The following is a 23,825-nucleotide window of genomic DNA, read 5'->3' on the forward strand; positions in this document are numbered from 1 at the left end:
ATCTATCTATCTATCTGTCTATCTATCTGTCTGTCTGTCTATCTATCTATCTATCTATCTATCTATCTATCTATCTATCTATCTATCTATCTATCTATCTATCTATCTATCTATCTATCTATCTATCTGTCTATCTATCTATCTATCTATCTATCTATCTATCTATCTATCTATCTGTCTATCTGTCTGTCTGTCTATTTATCTATATCCACTTTTGTATTCACTATTATTTAAATAAGGAATGCAGACTGTTCACATATGCACATGCACTCTGTTATTTTTTATTGAATATTGATTAAGTTGGTGGGACAGTGGGAGCCCCCCACACTATCCGCTATCACGTCCCTGTTTTACTTCAAAGTGTTTCATGTTTCATTTTCAAATGAACATTGACTCAAATGTCTTGGAGAGCTGCAACTGGTTCAGAGACAGGTTCAGATCGGATGCCTCCTCCGTCCCTTATTGCCCCGAGACTCACATCACGGTGTGTGACGTCACGGTGCGAGTCCAGTGAAAGTGGGTGCTGATGCTGCGGGCTTCGGGAGAACCGAGGCTGCAGACGGCACTACAGGCTGCTCACCGTGGGGCTGCGTGACACCGTGGACGGGTTGGACGCTTTCCCGTGGGTCTGCAGCGTGGTCCGGCTTTTGATTTGGGTTGATGGATTTTACGCACAGACGCACGATCAGACGCGCGACTCCTGTCCAGACGGGTGCACGGCGCAACAGAGATGCAACTTGCAGGAGATCTGCATTAAAACCTACCCCAGCCTGGTAATGTTGGAGATATATCAATAGAGATGACAAATATGTATATGTATACATTTATGTAAATCAAAACACATTTTGCGTTTGGTGATCCTGCAGCGCAGGGGACGCGGAGCATTTTGCGTCATTTCTCACTGGGCTTCTCGGCTCCGTGGCACGGCGAGGAATCAAGAATCTGCAGGGACAAACTGGTCCATGTGAAGAAAAAGAAAACAAGACAATCCCCATCACTCCGAGTGGTGAGAGACGGGTTCCAAGGTTCTCCTTGAAAAATAGATCGGACTGATCTGACAATAAGGGGATTTTATACTTTCCCAGGGGCGGATCTGTGCCAAATGTGACATAGCTTGGAATCCACGAGAGTCTCGATCCTCTTGATCTGATCGGTGGTGCTCCCCCGCATTGGGTGGAGGTGGAGATGGGGATGGGGATGGAGGTGGACAGCTGCTGAGGGACACTTGTGGGTGATCTGGACTTTATCTGCCTGGCGGCGATGCAGCTCCTCCGGTTCGCCTGGGCTCTGACCGGAGCGGCGGTCTGCTTTCTGGTCCTTCTCCTCATCCACTCCCAAGTCCTGAGAGAAGGTAGGGCTTTTTTTTAAAGAAATATTTTATTATGGGATACTTTCGGAGTTTTTTTTTTTTTTTTTTTTGCAGAATTTTGTAGAATTGAGTTGGGAGGAGTACGGACGTCATTCAACTCACTGGCACGTTTTCAAACTGGTTTTGCATTACGCATATGCGTCAACAGGTAACGTTTGTGCGCCAGGACGATAATACCGGGATTTAGACTCTCTCTCTCTCTCTCTCTCTCTCTCTCTCTCTCTCTCTCTCTCTCTCTCTCTCTCTCTCTCTCTCTCTCTCTCTCTCTCTCTCTCTCTGTGCGTGCGTACCAGTGCACACACCAGTGCGTTTGCCCGCTCTTCCATTTCCAAGCATTCCTGCAGCTTGGTTGGATTTGGTCAAACGCTGCGTGGGAGAATAGACTCCATCGGATTTGTTTTGGTAAATTCCTCAATAGATGGCACCAAAGTCTCTCTGAAAGACAAAGCTGGGTCTGGTGACGATTTCCTCCAGTGCAGCCTGTACCGCCATCTGATCTGACTGGACGCCTTTGGTTTTTTTCCAATATGTTCTGTGATATGTGGTGTGGTCGTTTATCGAATCCATTGCACCTGGGGCAGCAGTGTAGGTGCTTTACTGTGAATCCGAAACAATCAGCTGTAGCCAAAAACCAATCGCATGATCACAAACGTGTTTTCCCCTGTCTGAATTCAGATGGACGTGACGGTGAACACTGTGAATCCATCTCCCTTTAAGGAAAATACGTAGTATTGCGATATAGCTACATGTCTTTAAGGCTGCTGAACAGTAAAGTCATGACTTCTGAACTTCATAGACGATCTGACGAAAGCACCAGTTGTCATACCCGAAATATTGAGGTATTTGATTTAAATGTTCTCAGTATCATCCAGGCCTGACACACACACACACACACACACACACACACACACACACACACACACACACACACACACTCTCGGCATCTGTTCATGCAGTGTGAGCCATTTCAGTGCATTTTGCGAGTTATTTGTTGTGCGCTCCATTACCCCCACGTCCCCCCCCATGTTGTTTTGGGGGCGTGGGGGCAGTGTGTGTGTGTGTGTGTGTGTGTGTGTGTGCGTGCGTGCGTGCGTGCGTGTGTGCGTGTGTGTGTGGTTGGGGAAGGGGGGGTCTGCATGGTGAAGGACACATAGATTAAGAGGGGTGGGGTGGGATGGGGTGGTGTCTTTTTATCCCTCCCTCTCTCTCCATCTCTCTTTGGTTGAAGCAGGTTGAGCCAACGGAAGGATTGGAGAAATGACAATAGATCAGATGAAGTATCCACAATTATATTTTGGACAATTTAGGTGTTGGCTCCCAAATCGATATTCATGTTCTATTTATTTGCAGGTGACATCACACACCGGGTATTTGTTATATATGATCAACCTGGAAACATTGCTGCTTTACAATTTTCTATTGTAATTGGCCTGAAATTAAACCTGGAAAGATGATGAGCGTTATCTTTAGCTGTAATATCCAAGACGTCTTCAAAATGGCTCCATTGCCTAGAAGTCAGCAAAAATTGCAATAAATTCTAATATTGAAGCGGAATACATGCAGTATTACAATACTAATCAAATGGAACCGATGAGTCATATCGGAGGACCCTACTGATCCCGTCCTTACAGTGTGTGTGTGCACACCAACTAGCATTTCCTAATCCTCTTCTTTCAGCATTGCCTCTGCTGTCCTTTGGTGTGAAAGGTGCCAAGAATGACCCATTGTGAGCAGTAATTGCTCCCCCACCGCCACCGCTGAGAGGCGGCGGGGGGGTTCAGAACTTTGTTACCAGATTAGGCAGCTTTTCGCGCTGAGCTCGGGCGAGGCCGTAGCAGGATTTGTCATGTTGCGTTGGGTTTGTGCCGTGTGTCCTCCAAATGTGTTATAATATGGGTCCAAAGCTAATTAGGAAATGTGAGTTTATAGGTCATGACTTTGAGGAGCTCACAGATCGCCTTCGATCATTTCTCTAAATGACCCCCATCTGAGAATCATCATGCATGTCATTTATGGGACTGTCCTGTGTCGGGATCAATAATGTCACATGGTGGCTTGTGGTCAGATATTTAACTAAGAGGCCTGTGTCATATGGGTTAGAGCTATCGACTATCCTACCACTATCCTGCAAAATGCATCATCTCTACATGTCTATGTCTAAGTGTAATGAAGGTTCTGGAGTTGGAGTCTTGGCAAGGTTGGTGCAGAGATTTATCAATGACAGCTGTTACAGCGCAGTCCACGCTGGCCCTTGTGCTGCAAGGTGACTTGACCGTGCATGCAGCACAGACGCTGTTTAAATCCCTCTGCAACATTTATCATTGAAAGCTAGTTGATAATTGAGTTACTCCTTTTTTTTCATGAATGCATGAATTTGGTAAAAGCGGCACAATTTCCTCAGTGCACAGTATAGACATTGTGAAATGTAATTGTTCAAATTGCGGAATACCAAAGTTACAGAGCCGTGGAAAGTATTGAGCTCGTGGTTTGTGGATATAGAGTATATGAAAACAAACAAAAACAATTTTTTATCTAATGCTATCAGCTTGTTTGTGAAGACCGGGGAATGTGCATTGTCTTCTTCCAGGTTGTTTTGCCACACAAACATTCTTACAATAATACTGATACTGAGATGCTAGAAATATAAACCTGGTATGACTAACAACTTTTATTGTTCTCCTCATTTTCCCTTGTTTCGAATCTGATCACTGATGGTGATCGAGAACAGAGTGATATTTTCATATATATGCAATATATGTAATATGATGCTGTGGTGTGGGGTGGTGTGGTTGAAGCAGCCACACCTGTCTTGGGTCTAGTTAATTGGGCCTGGGATCATGGTGGCTGTACGCCTGTTGCTCGTCAGAGCAATCAATGAGCAACAGGTAAATCACCCACGACATGTTTCCATCTGCTCCCGGCTTGTTACACCTTGCCCACTCTCTACAATAAACTGGTGTGTTTGCAACATCTCTGCCTGTGTCTCCGTGTCGGAGGGCCCTGAAAATGCCACTCAGGTGGCGGGTTGCTGGCTGAACTGCCACAAATGCCACAACAGTGTGAGCTTGATCCACCGTTAAACTCAACTGTTTGTTGATCTGTTTATTTATTTTCAAAATATAGCCAAGGTTGTGTATACATTCACTAAAAAGCCAAGAAGTCACATGTTGTTTTAAATCAGATCTGAGGTGCGTAGGCACATAGTGACATTCAAAGCGTTTGGACTTTCTATGGAAGACTTCACACTGTTCTGAAACAGCCTTGTGCCATCTCTTCTGCTGAAGGGCAGTGGACGCTTCTTTAAATCCCTCCTTTCTGCACTTGACCACCTCTTGCAGGCCAAAGATGTCACGTAAGGAGCTCTCCAGTGACCTATGTACCACAAGACAGTGTTGGAGACTTAAAATAAATAAAATAAAAAAGGGGGTAGGTAGCAAGATTTGCAATGCTCTGGATCGCATTAAGGCGACCGGCTTACTTAGCATTCCTTTTGTAGATTAATTTATTCAAATCCAATTATGCCGTCTCAGTCTTTTTGCTCTGTTCATTTTTGTTTGTGATTTTTTTTTTCATCTGCTGATTTGCTGTTCCGCCGCCATGGCCTCCTATTCAAATGCAACGTGTTCATAATTCCCATGAATATATGCTTGACTTAATGGAGCATTGAGAATTAATTTGGACTCTGAAGGCTCCTTAGGTAAGCTTTACGTAGCACAAGCTCGACAGTGTGTCTTGTGCATAATAGGCTTGTTTCCAGTATCTAAATGAGTGTCATAAACAACCTGAAAAAAAATACATTTGATTGATTGTGAGCTTTGTGTTCATTGAAGTCTGATCAAATTAATGTATATGACCTTCTGAACCATGTTCATAAGAGGAACTTCACAGCATCATTTTGCAACATGTGACTCATCAGGTGACTTTGGTGATTTTTTTCTGTGTATATACACCGATCAGCCACAACATTAAAACCACTGACAGGTGAAGTGAATAAAATTGCTCATCTCGTTCCGATAGCACCTGTCAAGGGGTGGGATATAATAGGCAGCAAGTAAACAGTCTTATAGATCTCGAAGTTCTTGAAGTTGACAGGTTGGAAGCAGAAAAAAAGGCCAAGTGTAAGGATATGAGCCACTTTGACGAGGGCCAAATTGTGATGCTAGACGACTGGGTTAGAGCATCTCCAAAACCACAGGTCTTGTGGGGTGTTCCCGGTGTGCAGTGGTTAGTGAAGTGGTCCAAGGAAGAACAACCAGTGTGGGGAGCAAAGTCTAGTCTGTCTGGTCTGATCCCACAAAAGAGCGACTGCTCAGAGTGTCCATGATGACCCCTGTCCACCGCTGAAAGCTCCTACAATGGACACGTGAGCCTCAAAAGTGGACCATGGAGCAATGGAAGAAGGTGGCCTGGTCTGATGAATCACGTTTCCTTCTACATGTGGATACCCACGGTTAGGGTCCGATACGATAGAGCATCTGTGGGATGTGCTGGAACAACAAGCCTGATTGGGGCCCCACCTCACAACTTGCAGGACTTCTGCTGCTAACGTCTTGGTGGCAGATACCACAGGACACCTTCAGAGGTCTGGTGGAGACCATGCCTTGATGGGTCAGAGCTGTTTTGGCGGCACAAGGGGGAGCTTCACAATATTAGTGATGGTTTTAATGTTGTGGCTGATCGGTGTATACAGGTACTCCTCACTTAACAACATACCTGTTTAACGACCGGTCGGACTTAGGACCAGCTCTCTGATCAGCCTGTATTGTACTGTGTGAAATACCACAACGTCTCAGCGTCAAGCATCTCATCGTGTGTCATCCTTTACATACTATATATAGTGTATATTATACACTATATACACTATATATACTATACTATGTATACTATATATAGTATATACACTATTTACCCTATATACACTATATACACTATATACACTATATATACTATATAGACTATATATACTATATACACTATATCAAGTTCAAGTTCAAGAGATTATATACACTATCTATACTATATACACTGTATACATCTCATCTCATCACCGTTCTCAGTCTCAGTCTCGTTCCCACAGTCTGTCAGTATTCACTACACTAGCGTTCGCAATCGCCGCGCCCCCTTACTGTGAAATAACACTGTATACACTATATATACTATATACACTATTTATACTTTATACACTGTATACACTATATATACTATATACATGCCCCCTTACCATGAAATAACACGGGTCCTCGCTTATCGACCAAATCTTTGAATGACCTGGTCCTAGGAAGGGAACTCAGTCGTTAAGTGAGGAGTACCTGTAATGTCTGTCTGTCTAAAATATCCATCTTGGAGATGTCTTTAAATCGAAGACCTATTCCACGTGTTTGGAAAGCTCATACGCTTCCTTTAGAAAGTTGACGGTGCTTGCAAACAAACAATTTAATTCCATGGTGCTTTTGAAGTGCAAGATTACATTACATTTAGGGGAATATTTGAAGCAGCTCTGCACCTTTCTATTCAATGCCCCGAAAGGCGGAGAAATGCAACAAGTTAAAAGCAAATAAAATAGTTAATAACAGTTCACCTCATGACACAATCAATTTTCTACAGTCTTTCCTTCAGTCCGAAGATCATCGCAAGGTCACATACACACACACACGCACACGCAAACGCACACACACACACACACACACACACACACACACACACACACACACACACACACACACACACACACACACACACACACACACAAACACATATACATCCTTCACCATTCGCAGAACATTTGGGTTCATGGTTTTAGGTTTAATAGTAATAGTATGGCAACAGTAATAGTAATTATGTTAATAGTGGTAATAATAATAATAATAATAATAATTAAACCTGTTGTATTGGATGGTCAACATAAACATAAACGTCCATGTAGGTCAAATGACATTTTCCAGCTCCTTTTACAGATTTTTATGAAACATGATTTGTGAACAAATAGCTCTTTCCTGGACAACTTTCAATGACATACAAGATACGATTAAGGATTCAGCTCGTAACACACATTAATAATAGTTATTAACCATCATGCAGAGATCCACAACTGGTGCTACATTATGTCAAAAGCAATTTTTACTTAATCCTTATTTCCCCGTCTCTGCTTGCTGTGGAAACAAGGAGGTTTACATTTGCGGCATGCGCGGTGATTGTTATTCTTATTTTCAATCTACTGTGAATTAAAAAAGATGGTGCTTAATGAATGCCCATATCAACAAATGTCACTTTCCCTTATTCCCCTGTCCTTGAATAGATTGCATGCCAGTTGCAATTGGAAGCATTCTGCGATGCAATTGGCGGAAATTACGATTCAGGCCAAGTAGGAACGCAAAGCAATACCACCAGAACAGATACGCTCGTGTATACCTCAATTATTTCAATATGCGGAGTGATCACTGTGTTTTTGGCATGCTTTGGCATGCTCTTTCAATACGAAAATATGAGGATGAAAAAGGACAGGCGAGTAGGAAGAACTTGGGCAGACACTTTTTGCCATGGGGAAGAGTTTCCGTCATCAGCGGGATAACGTGCACATAGTGCTGATTAATGCATCAATATTAATAACCTTGTAGTCTTTCAGTGGTATTTTATCATCATGAAATTAAGAAACTAAGAAGAAGCCAAAGTAATCTAAGACATCGTAAATTATAAATGATGGAAGGAAATGCTGTCGGAGTTCTCACTCGGAGTTCTTACACTATAACGTCTAAAATATGAGTTTTATTTGAAATAAGTACAGCTTCAAAGTCTGATACAATATTTTATAGGCTACATTAATCGGGTGTATTCCTTAACATTTACTTTTGAAATTCAAAACCAGATACTGAAATATATATCGATAGGGATTAGAGATTTTGGTGATCACACATCCTCCCAGATTAACGGGTCCTGTATGAACTTCACTGGCGTCCCTGGGGGGAAAGTCCAGGTCCAGAAATCAAAAGTCCTGCCATGTCTATGCTCTCAACATCCCGGAGCGGAATTTCACTTTCTGAGCCAAACCTTTCCACCCCTGCTGGGGGAAACTGCCTCTTGAACAATAATCAACAGACAGGGGGCAGTTGGAGGAAAAATACTGGTCATCATAATATCAACAAAAAAGACTGGAAGTAATGAAATTGTTCCTGAGAATGGTTTGGGTGTCGCATGGGCCCCCTGTTGGCCAGAGATCTGACTTCCGTGGGATAGTTGTCCAAACCACAATAAGACAAACAGTGGAACATTAACTTCATCATGAGCTTTAGATGAGCCTATTTTCGCCCTCTCCCTCAAAATGGATTCCTTTCGCTTAGCGGGCGCCGTTTCACGACACGTGGAGCGCTGCGACGCGATGAATTCGTCAAGCTGCGGCCTGCCTGCCCCACAAAACCTGTGGCACTAAGCAGTGACTTCCTGTTTGAGAGTACCATCGATGTAGCCCCCTCTTTGTCAACGACTTCTTTATTTCCATTTGCCTGTCACAAAACCACCGGCTCGCACAAGCGGGGGGAACATTCTTGTCAAGGCTGAGGGCACAGCACCGTGCGGCGCAGCACACCGCGTTGCCCGAGACCTGCAATTTGTGTCAAGCTATTTTGGAGTCTTCCCCACTTTATTTGGGCGGGATTTAACAAGGGTCAAAAAAAGCCATTCATTTTGTGTTGGCCGCTGAGTGAGTACTTACTGTAAAAGGCCATTATGCTTCAGTGGAGAGTTTGTTATGTCCACGAAGAATTGAATGACCTTTAATTTGAAAGAATAACATCCTAAGGGTTCTTCAGGGGGAGCTTTACTCATAACCGCGGTAACTTCACAAGTTCATTTTTTCCGCTTCTTTTGCGCTTTTACAGCCTGTTATTTTACGAGTTACAATCAATCAATCAGTTATCAATGGGATATTCCAGTTTATTCGGGGGAAGTTAGCTTATTGGCTATCTCTGTCCGTCTACCGTGGATGAATAAATGGTTATGCAAATAGTTCCAAATGTTGCTGCACTAAAAATCATCAAGCAACAAGCATCGCTTGACTCTGGAAGATGCTGGAAGGTGTATTTCCTTAATTTCATACGAGCTAGGCTAGTTGATGCCCTCTGCAGCCATGCATTGAGCTATCACAGTTAGCATGCGGCCCGATGCTATCTCAATACCGGACACAGGGATGAAATTGGTATTCTCGTCTGAATGCGGTTCAGATAGAAGAAAGCAAATCTTCCAAAACACTGCACCATGGCTTTAAGAAAATGGCAAATGTTTTGTCAAGCTAAAGTTCTGAATAAATGTGCTGATGATTTGAAGTCCAGATGCTGCTCACAAGCCACCAGGAAGTAGAGTAGGGCTTGCAGTACGTGGCATCACTGCTGTAAAAGGCAGCAAACAATTATAAGTTTTAGCGTGAAGCCCTAGAAGAGCCCACAACGCCGAGGAGATCTCATCCAAGCTGTCGCTTTCTTCTGAGGATATTTTTAGCAGCCACATTTCTTTTATCTTGTTTACAGCATTCTATTGAGGTGTCTTTTTTTCCCCAGCGTTGCCTTTGGAGACCTGTGTGGGAAACAGCTCTTGTGGTTTTTATTACCGCGTGCGCCACACCAGATGGAAGGCGGACGAGGAACCGGAGGTAATGAGCAGAGGGAACGGGGAGAGACCGTCAGATAGACGAAACGCCACTTCCTTTCACCCAGGTTACTATGGGATACCCATTACCAAGGTTTGCCTCCACGGCTCTCCGCTGCACGGCTTACATCATCTACATGCAGGCTGAATACCAATTACTGCAAATACCTACTTTTTTCCCGGGCTTCAACTGGTGCTTAAGCTGGTTCCTTCCCCATACCCAGAGTCGGAGCATAATTGCCTGATAAAAGCCCCACCCCCAAAAAATAAAAAATTTAAAGCCAACGTCACATTCACACTGTAAACACAGGAAGGAGGAATGGCAGGAGATGCGCCACAGCTGTTTTCCAACCTCATTCCCGCGCTACACGACTGTCCTGGCAGAATGGCGGCGCGGCCGAGGGGGTAGATTTAGGTTAGAATAGTATTTACCTTTCGGCTGAATTGGACACTGGCAACCACAACAGTGAAGACTGTAAAAGCACAATATACTCTGTGTTGTGTTCTGTTGTTTTTCATTCAGAAATATAAGATACAATAATTGAATCATAATGTGGCGGTTCCACCTGCCACACGCCACCGGTGGCTTTTTCACGGCCCTCCAGCACAGAAACACGGGCAATGGTGTTGAAACGTACCAGTTTTTTTAAGAGATTGGGCAAGATGGAACAAGTCCGGAGCACATGGAAAACATGTCATGACAAGGGCTCCTTCCGTGTGTGTTGGGTTGGGTGATTTAACCTGCGATTGTTGATTGCTCTGACGAGCAACGGGCACACAGCCCCTCCTGATCCCGGGCCGAATGAACTAGATCCATGACAGGTGTAGCTGCCTAAATCACACCATCCCCACACTATACATAACTGAACATTTGTTTTGGCATTTTACAGCCCAGTTTTTGCAGGATTTAGATTAGTTTACAGTAGATATGTTGACTTTTTAATTTATTGTGACTGACAGAAATGACTGACTGAATAATCAGTATGTTCTCCGGATTAAAGTTAAGAAACCCGTTTTCATATTTGGTGCAAACCCCAGTTTATGACCAGACCTGCTTTTGGAGTGTATCCCATTGGATTTTTTTGTACTCCCATACATTCCATCTAACTTCATTCATTAACCTAGTCAAACCACCTAAAAACCTGCTCCCATCCAGACCTGTACAGTCTATGCCAGTGGCTCTCAACATGGGGTCCATGGACTCCCAGGTGTCCTTCAAGAGGTTCCAAAAGTAGTAGTAGTTAAACTTCACCATTATTAAACTTCACCATTATTTCATTTGCAAGACGTTGGCACCATTAAAGAATAACAATATCACCGTTTAGATAATAGTTTCACTGTTATCTCGATGAATATAGTGTAGACAGGCGTGGAGATTTGGATTAAATCACATCTAACAATAAAAAAAAATCTTCTCAGATTGCGGTCCCAGAGACAAAATCTTATCAAATGGGGTCTGGAGTAATGCGAATCCAATTGAGAGACCTTGATATGAAAAAGTTTGAGAACCACTGGTCTATGACATGGACTGGCTTGTGGAGCTTTCTTTCTTTATGGAGTGATGGCATGGTGTAGCTCTGTTATCTCACTTCAGGGAGGCCGGAGCTCTGAGGGGGGAGGCGGCCCATGGAGAGGTGTAGGGTAGAGGTGTGGGGGTGAGGGGTAGTTGATAACCTTTATCAAGACCACTTTCACCTGCAGCGGAGAGACAAGAGAATAAATGTATTAGCTCCCTCAAAGCCCTGGGCAGGCGGCAGAGGTGGGGCACTAAGAGCCAAACTGATTGGAGCGTCCCAGAGTCATATCTTAACAAAGGCTGTCAAATGCAATTAACAAGTTGGTTAAGGTTGAAGCAATTCAAGGGGAATACGCCCTGAATGATTGAGTTCCTTATGTGTTGCTGCCTTCATGAATGCAGAATTAGAAAGTCAGGTCAAGTTAAATCAAGTTTCCTTTCTATTACCACTAGGTTTCTATGGATAAATAGCATGTTTTGATCTTTACTGCTTTCCTTGTTCATATCTTCCCACTTGGCACCATTCCTCTTTTGGCCATCCTGGAAGGAGGATCTCTCTTATGCATACCTTCTCGAGGTTTTTTCGTTTTCCCTCCGGGAGTTTTTGCCATGCTCGTAAGAGGGGTTTTGGGTAAGTGGGGCACATCAAACCGTCCTTTGAATGCGCTCACATAAAGCCACTTGCAGCTGTACAAATAAACCAGGAAGTCTTGGAAGGATATGTTACACGGAGCATCTCGTCCGGGTCTTTTGTTCCTTTGCAAAAGGAATGGCAATTATTTCCAAAGGCTTGGATTTAGTGGGGTCCATTGTTATGAGACTATGTCTCTTATATACAGTAGGCTATATCCTTTATATTTCTGTCCCGAGGAAGGTAAAATTTTCGGCAAATTCCAAGAAAACAGTTGTATCTGATTTGTAGAAATGTTGCATTTAAATAATCCACTCTTTAAGTGAATTGGACTTGCACTTTCCAACAGAGTTGACCATTTACAACTTAGACAGAATATATATATATATATATATATATATATATATATATATATATATATATATATATATATATATATATATTAGTTAAGAGATAGAGCTAGACTATAAATAGACAAACTGACCTTGTTGCCACAAAGGCCAAAAGTCATGTTGTGATACTACATGATATGTTATATGTTAAGAGATATGTCAAATCCATTACTGCAGCTTTGAAGGATCAACTGTCATATATGTTACAGCTCATGTTTTGTTTATCCTGGACGGGATTTATGTCCAAACACATCCGTCCTTCATTTTCCCTGCTTCATATTGGGATGTGATTTGTCTTACTAATATCACTGTTGAAATTTGTTTTGTTTAAAAGATCAGTTGCTTATTAGGTCTACAAATGCATTCAACCATTTTGGACCATTTTGTTTTTAAGGGGAGCTATTATGCTCTCCTTTTCAGTGCTTGTGCGCATACATTTGGGTCTCTGATGAGTCTACTAACACACAAACTAAAATAGGACAACTCACTCAGTCTTCTGCAAGTTGTCTGTTTCAGAAAACGTGTCCCAAAACGAGCCGTTCAGCTTCACTGCCTTATCACACGTCACCAGGGGTATTATTCTAATTAGAACCGCCCCTGTCTGAGTAACTCCACCCAAGCCCGGCGCTCGACCAGACCCGCTAGCATTTAAGCTAAGAGCTAATATTGGGAAGTGCTCTCTTGGCTGCAGAGACCACCACAAATCTCTAAAAAAAGAGAGGAATTAATGCCAACTGTCCGTGACAAAACTGCAGACGAGGGAAATGTATGTATTTAAAAATTAATTCCGCTGTGTGCACACAGAAGGAATTCTGTGTGTGTGGTCTGTGTGTGTGTGTGTGTGTGTGTGTGTGTGTGTGTGTGTGTGTGTGTGTGTGTGTGTGTGTGTGTGTGTGTGTGTGTGTCCATGGTAGGACTGTACTGTAGGCTGCGTTGCGCGATCCGCTGGGCATTTCTCCAAACAAGACCGTAGATGTGTCGATTTTATTTGAAGACGTTTCCGTAATTGAATGATGCAGCATTGCAGATCTCTGTCGGGAGAGAGTTCTAAAGAGTAGGGGGTTGCCACACTGAAGGCACTGTCCCCAAAGTCTTCATGCTTGTGTTGGGGCTGGTGAGCAAACCCATGTCCGAGCACCACAGATTCCTGGATGGGGTATAGGGGTGGAGGAGTTCAGATAGGTACTGCGGGGCAAGGGCATGGAGGGATTTATAGGTGAGGAGGAGGTTTTTGTATGCCATACAGGAATTGACCGGGAGCCAGTGGTGGTGGATGAGGGTGGGGTTGATGTGATGGCTGCTGAGTTCTGCACATGGAGCCTGTCCAGGGCTTTGCTGTGTACCACAGACAGGACTCCATTGCGATAATCCAGACGGGAGCTGATGAAGGCATGGATAAGGGTCTCAGCTGCAGAGTCTGAGAGTAATGGGCGGTGGTGATGTTTTTGAGAGGGTGGAGTCCAGAATGATATTCAGGTGGCGGACTTCTGGGGATGGGCACATGAAGCAGCTATCAACGTCAAGGAAAACATCTCCAAACTTCCTGACCAGCGCTTTGGAAGCCACAACCTTTTGATGACATCCAGGTTTTTAAGTTTTATGTGAAGGGAGTTGACCAGGGACTGTGGGGGAGGCTGAGTGGGTGGTTTAATGCTGCGATACACCAAAGCTTGACATAGCAGTGGAAGCTTTGGCCGCGGTGACAAATGATCTGGCCAACGGGGAGCATGTAGATGGTGAAAATGAGGGGTCAAAGCACAGAGCCTTGGGGCACGCCTTGGTTGACTGAGGACGGGGTGGAACTGGAGTCTCTGATAGTGACAAATTGTTTCCCGTTGGAGGCATATGACTAGAACCAGGAGAGAGCTGCACCAGTGAGGCCCAGGTATTCAGATAAAGGCTTGAGGAGGATGGTATGGGAAATAGTGTCAAAGGCTGCAGAGAGCTCCAGGAGAATAAGGATACTGATGTGGCCAGAATCGGCAGCAATGAGGAGGTCATTGGAGTTTTTGATGAGGGCAGTCTCTGTGCTGTAGTGAGCTCTGCACCCAGATTGAAGGGGTTCATAGAGCTCCTGGTTGGACGTGTTGATGGAGTTGGGGGAAACTGCTCTTTCCAGGATCTTACTGAGAAAAGAAAGGTTGGAGGTTGGCCGGAAGTTGGGACCTGGGTTTTTGAGAATTGTGGTGACTGTGGTCATTTTGAAGCTGGAGGGTGACACGCCAGTTTCCAAGGAGGAGTTGATAATGTCCACTATGATGAGGCACAGGGGAGGTAGGCATGCCTTGACCAAGACTGTAGGCATGGGGTCCAAAGATGATGAATGAATAAGATCACCACCAAGATTGCCACTCCAATTATGTTTATTTTAATAAGAATAGATTCAAAGCAGAGCTTTACTTTTGAGAAAGCCTGATGTGACCTCAATTCAATGGGATTTGGAATAAAATAGTTCAAATGATTTCATGTAATAATAATAACCTGTATTTGTATGACACCTTTCATACTGTACACAACATATACCTCAAAGTGCTTTACAATAAAAAAAAAGGCCTCCAGATAGTGACAATAAAAGCTAAGCAAACAAAATGAACAAGGTAGAATATTCAAATAGTTGAAATAATTAAATTAATCAAAATCAGGGTAAGAATAAGCATTCCTCAGCGAATTATTCACTTATTTTAATGGCGTTTTGGATTTTACTGTCATGACACCCAAAATGGACAAAATAAAATATGTACATATTTAATGTAATTAATCTACACCGGTCGGCCAAAACATTAAAACCACTGACAGGTTAAGTGAATAATATTGCTCATCTCATTCCAATGGAACACGTCAAGGGGTGGGACATATTAGGAAGCAAGTGAACAATCAGTTCTTGAAGTTGATGTGTTGGAAAAATGGGCAAGCGTAAGGATCGGCGCGACTTTGACAATGACCAAATTGTGATGGCTAGAAAATGGCAGGGATTGTGGGATGTTCCCAATATGCAGTGGTTAGTACCCTCCAAAAGTGGTCCAAGGAAGGACGACCGGCGACAGGGTCATGGGGCCCAAAGCTTAGTGATGCGCGTGAGGAGTTGAGTTACTTTCACGATTCATAAGTTTCCACAAACAAGCAAAAGCCAAATATGCTTGTTTATATCGCTATATATGTTAAAAATATTGCATGAAATTAAATGAGCAATATATAAGTCAAGATTTTGGTTTAGGTATTTAGAGATTTTAGAAACATAAATGGTTTGTGTTTAAATATAAAACGCTTCACACCAGTAGTTTGTCATTGAGTTTGATACGTTTAATGGGCATGTATTTGTAAGTTGTATATCGATACTGCACATGTTACAGGTATTTCGTGGATTTCTATGGCGACAAATGATCTCCAATGAGATCACTATTTTTTAGTGTATAAGCTGTGCGTCGATATTGATAAGTAATTTATGGATGTGAAAATTGGAAATGTACTTGATTTTTTTCAGACAAAAGTTTTCACTCAAGTGGAAAAATAACCGCAACAATTTGGATTCTGTCTACTGGGAGAGAAGACCGACTTTGTATTTTCTTTTTCATGTCGTCGTTTCTCCTGTGGCACAAGAAAAACTTTTGAAATACATGACACTCCGAGGGCAAAAGCCTCTTTGGATGACACAGTCGACAGATTGAAGTGTGGAAGCGTGACACGCCAACTCAAGTCGGGAGTAGTTTTCGATGTTGCGTCCAGCGCAGACTGTCAGCCGAGCCTTTTGTGCCCAAATGAAGACGCATCGGTTATCAAGTCAAAGTCATTGCCGTTGTCCATTGCGACATTGCAGTGCTTAGGAAGGGCTCAGCGTTATCACTCTGAGGCATGAGGCTGGATTAGTGTCTCCATGATAAGCGACACGGTTGAGGATTATATTTACCACCACAAAATAACACAACACGCTGTAAATGACGCGCAAATTGCTTCTTTACCTGACAAACAAAATCAATGACTGTGGTGCAGGTGCCGTGCATTATCATTTAATTATTTTAAACAATTATGTTTTTCTTTACTGTAATTGTGTAATTGTCCTCACAGCAATCAAATAATTCCAGGTATTGGCCTAATATTTTGATTCATAGATTGTAGTACTTGGAGGGACGACCTTTTAACTGAAAGGGCTTCTATCCATAGAATGAGTAGACCGAGTTGTCGTAGAGTTGTAGACACCTTGACCTACTAGTTTAAAAGCCTATGAAGCATGGTGGGACAGTTTAGGCAGCTAATGAGAAGTGCTGACGTGACAAGTGATTCGCAGTGGAACAGACCTAATCTTGCTGCACTGAAGTATGGTGACATGTCAAAACTAATTTAAAGTCGTTTTTTTTTATGTCAAATGTAATGAAAATGTAATATAAAGATGCTGTAATTCTGATTATTATCAGCCCCCTGCAGTTAGTCTGTCGATATGTCAATACACCCTCCTTGCTACTCAATGTTTACCAGAACTTTAATTATTTATTTATTTAGTTACTTAGACAGTTAACTTAAGTTTTACATTTACAAGTTCAACAGGGAATTGAACCATTCCACAATAAACTCCTTGAGTGGCAAAATAAATTCCCAAGAACTAACTTGAAACCTGAAAAGCAATACACCGTCGAGGGCTTGCTGCATACCATTTACTGGCACATTAAAATCCGCGCCTGAAATCTTTAGTTTCAAGATCAAAATGTTGTGAATGTATGTGTCCTTCATATTGTGTTTGTCAAAGGAGGAGTAAGAAAGCAATGAAGACAAAGCAGGTTTGCAAACACAGTACAATCATTCAAAAGACTGAAAAAACTCAGGGTATGCTCATATATTCATAGTATGAACTATGAAGTCTGAAGTAATATTTGCTAAAATATTAGAAGGTTGCATTTCAAATGACTGAAAATTTCAAAATAATGGCAAGCAGACTACAGAGCAGCACCAGAAGATGTGTGTAGGTTTACGGTACCTCTGAGGGCAAATAAGGCAGCAGGGATGAATAAATGAATGAATGAACGTAGGAGGAGATGAGGAGAGATTATAGCCTGGGGAGCTGGGAAGTCTGAATTCAGCCGCTGTGGCGACCAGGGATGCCCCGCCGCATGCTGATGAACTCCCATCAATGGCTCCATGGATTCTGCGCACTTCAGCGTCAACCAGGCCCCAACAATCAGGGCCTGTACAGCAGAGGAACTCACTGGGAAAACAGGAGGGGCAGAGGGGTGGAGATGGGGGTGGGGGTGGGGAGTTCTGGGCCTGCCTTCATAATAGGGTTCAGAGGGGTCAATGCGCGGAGGAAATGAGACAAACAATCAAGTGCCAGAGGTGAAAGGAGTACTCAAGTAGAAGTGACTCAAATCAAAAGGATGTTAGCTCAGTTCAGGGTAATAAATATCTGCTGAATGATATGTTTCCGTACAGATGAGTGCTATTGATGTACAGATGTGCAATAGCAGTGCAAGTCGATCATAGATCTTTCCAGTGTGTAGTCATGAGTGTCAGTGGGAAACATGTGGGTCCTTGGCCAGAGGTCAGGGTCCTGACGGCCTGTGGAAAGAATCTCCTTCTCAGTCTCTCAGTGTTGACCTTGTGACTGCGGAAGTGTTTTCCTGACCGAGGCAGCTGGAACCGTCCATGGTTGGTCACATCATGCCAGTAAACAGGTTCGTGCTTTTCCAAGGAGCCCTGGAAAAGCCACCTGGATGGCCTGTGGCAGGGTAACTGCCACATTCCCATTAGACACCGCATATGGGCTTTAGACAAGCACAATATAATGATCAAACAATGCTCCTTGGAACCTGCTTGGTCAAATGTCCACATGCACATGTGTACAACGTGTATGGCATTCCACTAAAAAATTAATTCACAGAGGCTGAAGGTGCACAGTAAGCATTAAAAAGTGATGGAATGCAATAAGTACAGTATGCTATTGAAAAAAACTCACTGATGGCCAGTCCTAATTATAGAACTGGCAGACCTCACCTTTTCTTCCACCACACAATATTCAACCGACTTTCAAAAACCCCCAAAGTGGATCTTGCCCCTTAAACACAGTTTTTTGTGTCGCACAAAAGGGATGCGCTCAACGCAAGCCTGTAATTCAGTTATTATATTCCTGTTGATAACTTTCAGAGCCGTAACAAAAAGGTTTTCTTATTGCATTCCAACATAAGTTCACGGCTCATCGTGATAAGTATGAAGCTGTCCTTCTGGAAGCCAACCTCATAAAAATCTTTTCAACATGTCAACATGCTTAGAGAAAAGCTTTTTCCATCCGTTCCTTTCCTGCCTTGCAGTAAAGTTATTTCACAGCCGCTGCGTTTCAAGGCGCTCTCCTCTCGCAGTCCGTGTAAATTGAATAGCGAGCACACCCTACAATGCATGTCAATTACCTTATGGCAGTGAGATTGATTACAATAAGAGAGATTTTCACTGCCTGGTGGTGATGTGTTTGCTGCTGACACCTCCAGTGGAGCTCAGCCGGTGGAAGACAGAAGACGAGAACTGTTGAGAGTCGGAAAACATAAAGCTTAAAGGACTGAATGCACCCAGTGGTGTCCGCGGGGGGGGTCCGGGCCTCACAGAGGGGGTGACACCACCATTCGTATGTCTGTACAATGTGATGAAGGCCTGAATCTTTGGCAGAAGCAGAAGTATTTCAAGAAAGCACTTCAAGAACGCTTGTTGGAAAGGAGCGACTGGATGCTACCTGGGGCAGTATCTTTGGATGGTAATCTGGTTCTGCAAAAATCACGGTTCAAAAAACAGCTCATCGATCCGTTGCGCTATTCATGCAGAAAACAAATCCTGGCTGCAATAGAGACCTGTTAAACCCATTACATGTAAATTGTTTCTTGGCGCCCTCTGTGTGTCCGAGTACGTGCCCCTCCTCAGAAAATCACTCCCTTGTCCATCAACTATCACAGATCCGGGACAGAGTGGGTACGGAGGGGCCTATCAGGGGAAGCTTGAGAGGAGCCAATGTACAGTGCTGCCTTTGTCAATATTTTATAGAAAGGAGGGAATTCAAATGGTCTGGCCATAGGGGGCTAATGCCGGAAGGCAGCATCTCACAGTCCCAGTGCCTTGCATGCCATGTATTCATGCTTTTTTTTAATACATTTAAAAAGAGCATGGACGGATAACGATTGTGAACTTCTATCTTGTAAAGCTGTACTCGTCTGTTTCATCAATAAGTTGTTTTATACACAACTGATTATGATATCTTGCATCTCCAGTCTTTTGTCACATGTACATAAAGATACACCTCTACCAGATGTAGTTTTGTGATCTACTACTAAGGGGGTACTTCCAAGAGAGGCTCCAACGCCTCGTATTGTTACAGAAAATACATGTTTCGTGTGGTGAAAATAGAAGAACATCACAAGAAAAAAGAAATCGAAAATAAATTTATTTTGCAATCTCATTAGCAGCCAGAAAGTAAAGTACAGAGACTGGCTGGAAGCACACCAGCAGCCACAGTAAAATGTCGATAATCCTATTGATCGTGCGGTACAGTAGCCAACCCCTAATCTGTCTCCATCTCAGCATTTTGATGGAAAATTTATTTTTCACCCACAATCTCCCATGGCATCACACATATCTTCATCTTGGCGTCATTAACATGACACATCAATTTTACGAGGGCATAATGTATATTTACAGCCTGGCTCAGCCCATCCACCACTTTTCTGCCCTCCACGGGGCCGTGAAAGACAGGAACAGCAGCCATGTTTGCACTGAGAGTCAATTCAAGTTTAGTTTTATGGCTCACCGAAGAAAGCACTGACCTCGTAGAACATGTGGCAGCATCGCTTAAGCTGACTTTAAACTCTTGTCTGACAAGATTGAATGGCGATTGAAGACTCACGAAATGGATATCAAGGGTTCATTGTGAAGTGCTTATTAATCGCCGATCCTCTCAAAGACGCTGACAGGGGCCAACAGGATTTGTCAACTATGGAGACTGAAGCGTAACTTCCACAACATCTGCTCCTCTCATGCATGACTTTCTGCGAGTGAGTCAGTGTGTGTGTGTGTGTGTGTGTGTGTGTGTGTGTGTGTGTGTGTGTGTGTGTGTGTGGTACAATAATTGTTTTTGTGCGCCGTGGATCACCTGTCTGAGTCAGGAGGGGTGACATGATCATGGTTTCATTTTTTGACAATATTTTCATTGCTCTACCGGCTCCTGAGTTGATATTGACATTCATTCTCTATATGAGTCATGCTCGTTCTTTTCATTGTGCCTTTGCCACCCACCTGCCACAACCCTCATCTTATCTTATATTCCCACGATGCATCTCTGCTTCTCAGTTTCTGTACTGTGTTGTCCTGATATAAAACGGAATGACTTCATATATGTGACATGTATAGTGCACTTTTTAATACACATGACTTATGATGCGTGCATCATCATTGAGAGAACAATTTGCTTGTTTCGCTTGGTCTAGTGCTACTGTATATATTTATAAATATGGAGAGAGACCAAGAGCGGCCTGAGGGCATCTTAAATATGTATCACCACAAACAATATAATTCTGAGTTAAATGTACACAACAAAAACATGAGTTCAGACTATCTTAAGTGCAATAAAAATATCAACAATTAGCACTTTAAAATCATCCAGGGGGATGAGAAGATTGACTGAAGCCATCCTTGCAATTCATTATATTGGTAGGGCGTTTGATGCTGAAAAGCAGCCCCCCAGGTCCCAGATCCCTGCTGATTCCAGTGTGTACGTGCCTGTGTGCGTGCGTGTGTGTGCGTGTGTGTGTGTGTGTGCGTGTGTGTGTGTGTGTGTGTGTGTGTGTGTGTGCGCGTATGTGTGTGTGTGTGTGTGTGTGTGTGTGTGTGTGTGTGTGTGTGTGTGCGTGTGTGTGTGTGTGCGTGTGTGTGTGGCTGACGGAGCAGAGCAGCAGTGCACTAGATGATAACTCTCTGTGTCCTGCAGCCCTGAGCGGAACACGCTCACTCAGGTGTCGTGGTTAAGGCTCATTGGTCGCCCTCTGTGCTGTTCTGCCAGTCATGTCTGTACTGCATTCAAAATATATACCTTATGGCCTGCTGAGAAAAAATGTTTTTCCTCATCGCATTATGATTATCTGTCATCGAAATATTTTTCTTCTCCATTTATATGTATGTGTATGAGTGTGAGCCAAGGTTGCTGCTGGCTCGATAAAATGACAGAAAATACGATTGCTTGTAAAAGACTTTTCAACAAGACGTTCGGTTGCTTGAGCTGCTGGGGATTAGGAGGTTAAGGGTGATCGTGCAGCGTTGCGCTAATTGAAATTCTCCTCATCAATGTTTGACAAAATTTTAATGCTTTATAATGATGCACAATTTGAGAGCGACATATTCTGGCGATATTAAATAGCAAACAAAACAAATATCCCCCCAAAGGGAATATAACATAATATATAATAACATTAACACGCATAATCACACACATTACCGTGACGATGCTTATAATTAAAACTAATATTACAGCAGCGTGCTGAAGCCGAACATTGTAAAGAAGCTCTGCAGCAGCACGACTCAGCAAGCATCTACCATGCAGTCACACACCATTCATATCCATTCATCCATTCATCTGTTCATTCGCTCATTGGTTCATTCGTTCATTTATTCATTCATTCATTCGTTCGTTCATTTATATTCATTCATTTGTTCTTTCATTAAATAATTATGTTGTTAATTTGTTTGCTTATTCATTTTCAGAAGGGGTGGAATAAATGAATGGATGAATAAATGGATGAGTGAATGACTGAATGAATGAATGATAGAAGTGAAGTGAACTCATGATTCTGCTGCCACACCAGAGGTGACACGTTGCCGTGCCGCTTTCGTGACGCGGACGCGTCACGAAAGCGGCACGGCAACGCTTCAGACACGCTGCCATTTTAATCAATGTGGAAGGTCACACCAAGCGGAAGCGTCAGCGTGGATGAAAGCGGCGTGACGCGAGGCTCCTGGACCCCCCCTCGCCTTTTTTTAGGACACGGCTCTATTTTCCCGGGCGCAAAGAGTGAACTGGAGCATAGATTCCCATAGAGGATTTCAATTCATTCAAAAGATGTTTTTGAAAATATTTAATGACCAAAGCCTGGTATGCATCAACCACACACCCGCATACACACAGTATATATAAATACATACATCTATAGATATATACACTGTATATATACATACATAAGTATGTATATATACAGTATATATATATATATATATATATATATATATATATATATATATATATATATATATATACATTTTATATATGCATATATAAAATCGCAAATGTGGGGTCCCCCACAACAAATTAAACTCACTTATGTTAGTTAAATATAATCATTCCAGCAGAAAAACAAATATCAGGCCCAGGAATAGACTTTTGACTTCATACTTGGGAAGTAGTTTCATTGACTTTATTGTTGTGGTAAACAGTGCCTGTCGGCAGCACGGAAGCAGAGTCACTACGTGCGGGCTCCAGTCGAACTGACTTGTCAAGCCATAGAGTTATGTAGTCGAGAAATCTGTCAATTTATTTATTTATTAGCTATTTTTCAGCTATTAATATGTTTTGTCAAATGTACAAGAATATATGCAATGCATGTTTTCTTAATTTAATAATCGAACCACAAATAACCGATAATAATAATAACAATGATAATAATGAGAAAACACTTAATTTGAGAAACAGCTCAGTAAATACACATTTATACATTGTGAAAATCTCCTGCATCCAGTTGTCAGGGAGTTTTATAATGACCAGTCTGACAGAGCAGAACTGTCCCTGCAGTAAACTTAATTACCCCTCCCACTGCCTCCGCTATCTGACCCTGGGCCACATTCAATCAGTGTGTGTGTGTGTGTGTGTGTGTGTGTGTGTGTGCGCGTGCGTGCGTGCGTGCGTGCGTGCGTGCGTGCGTGCGTGCGTGCGTGCGTGTGTGTGTGAGTGAGAGAGAGCGCGAGAGAGTGTGCCTGTGTGAAGGGCAGGGCTGCTGCTTAATTTACAACATTGCTTATAGTTAAATTATAGTATATATCGTATAATTGTTTATAGTATTTCAATAGCATCACAATTGCGCTAAAATGAAGACCACTCGCACACTTAATATGAGGTGTGAAATGTGACTTTTACTCTTGTGTGTATACTAAACAATACCACACAAGTGTAATTGACCTACGTTTGATTTCTCTGAAGAGATTTTCACTTGATGAGCAGGTTTTGTGATTCCATGTTGATCATTTGTAAAGTGCTGTATTATTTGAATGATCCTGTGT

The 23,825-nt window shown here is 42.8% G+C and overlaps 1 protein-coding gene across 1 annotated transcript in view; it reads left to right on the plus strand.

The window, feature by feature from the left end:
* Positions 1-1,260: 1,260 nt before the first annotated feature.
* LOC307231203 (chemokine-like protein TAFA-5) overlaps positions 1,261-23,825 on the plus strand; it is a gene marked incomplete at its 5' end in the record, with an annotated part of 62,028 nt that continues 39,463 nt past the window's right edge. The window contains one exon of the mRNA XM_080001805.1: positions 1,261-1,351. Within this exon, the coding sequence (XP_079857931.1) occupies positions 1,261-1,351 (91 nt within the window). The remainder of the gene's footprint in view (positions 1,352-23,825) is intronic.

The sequence above is a fragment of the Zeus faber genome (genome assembly GCF_960531495.2).
Source record: "Zeus faber genome assembly, chromosome: 6".
In the NCBI taxonomy this organism is placed as follows: Eukaryota; Metazoa; Chordata; class Actinopteri; order Zeiformes; family Zeidae; genus Zeus; species Zeus faber.